At 42.0% G+C, this 6,000-nt stretch overlaps 1 protein-coding gene across 6 annotated transcripts in view; it reads right to left on the bottom strand.

Moving 5' to 3' along the window:
* The window catches only part of LOC101882071 (uncharacterized), a 34,343-nt gene that overhangs the window by 8,114 nt on the left and 20,229 nt on the right, over nt 1-6,000 (bottom strand). For all 6 annotated transcript variants that reach the window (XM_073939469.1, XM_073939471.1, XM_073939470.1 and 3 more), the window contains 2 exons: nt 1,899-2,006; nt 1,107-1,171 (listed from right to left, as the gene is read on the bottom strand). In XM_073939469.1, the coding sequence (XP_073795570.1) occupies nt 1,107-1,171; nt 1,899-2,006 (173 nt within the window). The remainder of the gene's footprint in view (nt 1-1,106; nt 1,172-1,898; nt 2,007-6,000) is intronic.

Below are 6,000 nucleotides of genomic sequence, written 5' to 3' on the forward strand. Positions count from 1 at the left end.
ATTGTTATCATCATTATTATTATTATTATTATTAATATTGTTTTATTAATTATTATTATTGTTATTATTTTTAGTAATATTATTATTGTTGTTATTAATATATATTTTTATAAATTAATATTATTTTATTATTATTATTTCTTATTAATATTATTTTATTGTTATTATTACTATTTAAAAAATGTATTATTATTTTTATTATTATTATTAATGGTTATAGTAATGAAAGCAATAATGACTGGAGTAATTATTTGAAACTACATTCAATAAGAAGGCAGTTATTTCAAACTGTAATTAATATTTAACAATTTAAATTTAAATAATTTTTTATTTACATTTAATAAATGCCGCCTTGATGAACAGAATAATTTTCTTCAATATAAAAACATGAAAAAAATAAAATAAAACTGACCCCAAACTTTTACCCAGTGGTGTATATTTGCATCTGCCTATTTCAATGCACATTTTGGAATATCATATAAAAATGCTTTAAGAAATATGCATAAATTATGAAAATGCACATAAAAAATTGTAGGATAAACATTTTTTCAATAAGATGTGCTGTAGAGTCTGCCAGATCATTTGACAGATATAAATCTGTGTGTGTGTTTCTTTGTGTCATTAATGTTGGTCTGCAGCTCTCCATGTTTGCAGCTCTCCATTGCTGCAGATGTGAATTGTTGTTGTGCTTATTTAAAAAGCCTCAGCCCTCCGTCAATCCGTCATCACAGTGCTTCAGTATTATTCTTCTCCTAGTATTATTCCCTCCAGAACTGTCTTGAGCATCTTTCTGCACTCCCATCCCACGCCTCTAGAAGCCACCACATTCACCGTGTTCACTGTGTTTGGTCTTGGTCTTCTGAGGCGCAGCTCATTTATTAGAGGAGATCAAACACCACAGTGGAGAATGCCAACAGTGCAGCAGACTCCACTCCTCCAGCTATATTAGAGCAAGTTTATCAGGAAGTGATGATTCTGTTCTCGTTTGTGGATGGAAATGCTGCTTTATTCACAAAAGTTTCATGCAATATTTCAGTTTTGCATATAAATGTAATTGGCATCTTTATATGGAAACACAGCTAGTGATTGTGGAGTGCTGCTCTCACCGTGCTGCTCGCTGCACATGCAGAAGTTTGTCTGGAAACAGCAGCAGATCTTTCTTCTCAGCTTCCTGCACAGACACACACAGTGCACATGTTTACTTCTTCCAGATGCACACAGATATTTAGGTGAAGTTTATTTATGAACTAATATTGAGAGGATCATGTGTTTATGATTGATCACGGCCGGTCCCGCATTATTGAATTTATGATTTTCCAATCAGACGATTCCTGAACAACTATAAATACCCACAGGTCCATATTACAGCCATCTTCATTTTGAAGAATCCCCCCTTCCACCCCGAGTCCTCCTCTTTTCCTAGATGGGTGGCACGGTGGCCCAGTGGTTAGCACTGTTGCCTCACAGCAAGAACGTCACTGGTTCTAGTCCTTACCAAGCCAGCTGATGCTGCTGTGCAGAGTTTATAGGTTCTCCCCGTGCTCACGTGGGTTTCCCCCGGGTTCCTCCCACCGTCCAAAAACATGCAACTTAGGTTAATTGACTAATCCAAATCAGCACCATAGACATGCTCCAAGTCAGTAGTTATCTCTTAAGAGTGATCATTATCTGTTCATTAGCTACTACAGCAGGGGAGTTCTCCAGATCTACCTGAGCTTAAACTCCCTCTCGCCTTGCAAACAGGAGGGAGCCCTGAGCTCAAACGATCTTATGAGCTCAGGGCTCTCTCCTGGGACAGCATGCCAAACACGCTTTATAATCAATCATCAGCTAAGTGTGAACTCTCGAATTTATTGCTGTATTATCATGTAATAGAGCAGCAGAGCTGACACACTGACCAGAGCCACAAAGTGCAGCAGGTTCATCCCGGGTTTGTTGGCTTTAGTGTCGGCCAGAGAAAGAAGAGACGAGAGTCTGAAGCCCACAGCATTTCCAGCAGAGCCACCCTGAGACAAAGAGAAAGAGAGAGAGAAGCACCTTTATTAATAACAGTTTTGCCACTCTTTCATGAACCAAGGTTATTATAGTTAACTAAAACGAACGAACAATTTAAATGTTCATGAACTGAAATTAAAAAAATAATAAAGGAAAAAAAAAGCGACTGAAACTGTATTGTGTTCATACAAAACAACCTGAAACTCACTAAAATTACAGAAAAAACATCTTTCGTTTTCATCTTTGTAAATGTATTTAATGCAGACTGTAAATCTATTTACTTTGCGCTGCCCGGTGTTTGACCCGTACGGCACCTCGAGTCTGTAGTTCTGCAGCCATGGCGAGTAGGGTCTGTCTGCAGACTGTGAGACAGGGGTGTAACATGAAGGGCCCTTAAAGCTGGTTTATATTTGACGCGTCCGCTAGTTCGTTTGAGTGCGCGTGACGAATGTGACGTCATTGTGGAGTTTGCGGAGATTTGCTTGGGTGTGTGCAACATGATTTCGGCAGGTGGAGCGCATAACTTTTTTTTTTGAGACTCGAGCGAGCAGTTTGCGCGGCGCCGCGTTTCATTTGAGTTGTATGTAAATCATTTGGAAGAGATTTTGTCTGAAACAGTGCGACTGAACAGACATCTTTATGATCCCTGATCATAGAGATAACCAGATTAGGCTTGGGCAGTAATATGGTAATATGGTATACTGTGGGATCTAAAAATGGCAACGGTGTCAGTTTCAATACCGTCATAAAAAACAATGCACTTAAATAGGAGACAAGTATTAAATATTAAATATCATTTATTTGATGCCTACCAATGCGTATGTGTGATCAGGGCCGGCGCGTCCATAGAGGCGACCTAGGCGGCCGCCATGGGCGGCAGTAAAGAGAGGGCGGCGTCTGCGACACCTCCCTTACCACCTGCGCGAAACCTCCCCTGCGTTCTTAGATATATTCGCGCATAGACGATAGAATAGAGAGGGCGGCATCAGCATCACCCCCATCAGCACCCGCGTGTCCTCAGTTATATCCGCACATAGGGCGGCAGAATTGAGGTCCATGACACCCGCGCGTCCTCAGTTATATCCGCACATAGGGCGGCAGAATAAAGAGCGCAGTGTCCGCGACACCTCCCTCCCTCCCTCAGCACCCGCGCGTCCTCAGTTATATCCACGCATAGGGCAACAGAATAGAGAGAGCGGTGTCCGTCAGTCCGCGACACCTCCCTCAGCACCCGCGCGTCCTCAGTTTTATCCGCGCATAGAGCGCCAAAATAGGTCCGCGACACCTCACTTCATTTTCATAACCGGTCACTTTCATTTCACATTGGGGTTGAGGGCGGCGTGATCGTGCTCTGCCTAGAGCGGTATTTCAGCTTGCTCCGGCCCTGTGCGTGATTGTCATCACGGGACAGTGTGGAGGAGAGAGAGGGAGATGATGAGGTTGCAAGTCGCGCACCAAGTGACCTGCAGATTTGCAGTATTACCGGTTCCGACCGAACGAGAAGGGAGACGTTAAATACGAACTAGAGGTCCCCATTCCACCTGCTGTACCGCAGGAGCCGACCAGATTTCTTGAGGTCCGGGAATGAATTTGTGTGTGTGTGTGTGTGTGAATGAGAGCGAGAGAGAGAATGTAGAGCTGTGTGTGTCTCTCTCTCTCTCTGTGTGTGTGTGTGTGTGTGTGTGTGAATGAGAAAGTGTCCAGCGCAGATCTCTAATACAAGACAAACAGGTGACCGCGAACCGGGTTGCATATACGGTATTCAGTGTCTGAATGGTTTAGGCACAAGCCAACAGTTTAGTGACGCTGTCTGAGCCTTACATCATCATTGTTTTCTATTATGCACGGTAATACTGGATACCGGGGTAAAATAGGGAGGAGGTTTGACGGTATCAAAATTTGGATACGGCCCAAGCCTAAACCAGATGATCAAAAATTCTTGGCTAGAAACTGCAACAGCAGTGGGAAAGGAGACAGTTTTTGTTAAAAGGTTTGGAAAAACCTGAGGGATGAGCATAAGAGGCCATGGCAACAGTGGAGACCCTGTACACCATTACAGAATATTCATTCATTCATTCATTCATTTTCTTGTCGGATAAGTCCCTTTATTAATCCGGGGATTAATAAATGCGGAATGAACCGCCAACTTATCCAGCAAGTTTTTTACGCAGCGCATGCCCTTCCAGCCGCAACCCATCTCTGGGAAACATCCACACACATTCACACACATTCACACACACACACACACACACACACACAACAGACAATTCAGCCTACCCAATTCACCTGTACCGCATGTGTTTGGACTGTGGGGGAAACCGGAGCACCCGGAGGAAACCCACGCGAAGGCAGGGAGAACAAGCAAACTCCACATAGAAACACCAACTTAGCCGAGGTTCGACCCAGCAACCTTCTTGCTGTGAGGCGACAGCACTACCTACTGCGCCACTGCCTCGCCTATTACAGAATATGTATTTGTGTATTTGAATATGTCCACCATTTATATTTTTAACACTGATGTATATGTTACAATCTTGAATTTAAAACAATTTAATAGTTACAAATCTATAATTAAGGAACAAATTATTTCTTTGATAACTGGAAAGGAATATTTTAACCTCATTGCCATTTCTCTAGGCTTTATTGGTGATAATGGTCAGAATAATTGGACTATTATTGCCTTTTTAGCAAAAAAAAGAGGAAAGGAACCAGACAGTGATATGCAAATTGTGAAGAGGGCTAAATATAAAAAAATGAAGCATTTTTTAGTAACTTAAGTGTACTTTTTTATTTTGCTTTTATTCTTGCCATAATAAAAGATATATTTGCAGAGCAACAGATGTTGTCCTCTCATTAATGTTTAACTTTAATAGGTAAAACTATCCAAGATATACAACAAAAGCAAGTAATGCATCAACATTTTATTTTAAAAATCTTGAATGGTTATAAAAAAACTTAATCATTAAAATAATTTATTAAAATAATAAAAATAATCTGTTAAAACATTCATTCCTTCATTTTCTTGTCGGCTTAGTGCCTTTATTAATCCGGGGTCGCCACAGCGGAATGAACCGCCAACTTATCCAACAAGTTTTTATGCAGCGGATGCCCTTCCAGCCGCAACCCATCTCTGGGAAACATCCACACATACACACACACACACACACACACACACTCATACACCATGGACAGTTTAGCCTACCCAATTCACCTGTACCTCATGTCTTTGGACTGTGGGGGAAACCGGAGCACCTGGAGGAAACCCACGCGAACGCAGGGAGAACATGCAAACTCCACACAGAAACACCAACTGAGCCGAGGATCGACCCAGCGACCTTCTTGCTGTGAGGCGAACGTGCTATTTGTTAAAACATCTTGAATGAATTTATTGATTTGAGGTAGTTCCAGAAACTTCCTACTTCTCTGTTTATGCGTCTGACTTTTCAGTCAGTTTCTTTTGACCGTCCCCCGTCGTTTTAACGAATATCACAACGGCGAATGCGGCAAGTATAAAAGCCTCGTCCGAAAGTATAAATCCAGCTTTAGGGGCGTAACCTGTAGTACACAAGTGGCGTATGTCCACCATCTTGCCAACAACATCTCGTTGTGACATCTCAAATGGTTCAATGGGATGTCGATAACTGCAAGTTCAGCCTCTTAACATACTCGCTGTCGCTAGCAACTCGCTGTAATAACAACAAAAGGACATGACAGCCGCACGGGGACAGCAGACTTAAACTAAGCAATATCAAAATTCACTCATTCATTTTCTTTTCAGCTTAGTCCCTTTATTAATCAGGGGTCACCACAGCGGAACAAACCAGCAACTTATCGAGCATACGTTTTACGCAGCAGATACCCTTCCAGCTGCAACCCATCCCTGGGAAACATCCATACACACTCATTCACACACATACACTACTGACAATTTAGCCTACCCAATTCACCTATAGCGCATGTGTTTGGACAGTGAGGGAAACCGGAGCACCCGGAGGAAACCCACTC

Source organism: Danio rerio, chromosome 23 (assembly GCF_049306965.1).
Source record: "Danio rerio strain Tuebingen ecotype United States chromosome 23, GRCz12tu, whole genome shotgun sequence".
NCBI lineage: Eukaryota > Metazoa > Chordata > Actinopteri > Cypriniformes > Danionidae > Danio > Danio rerio.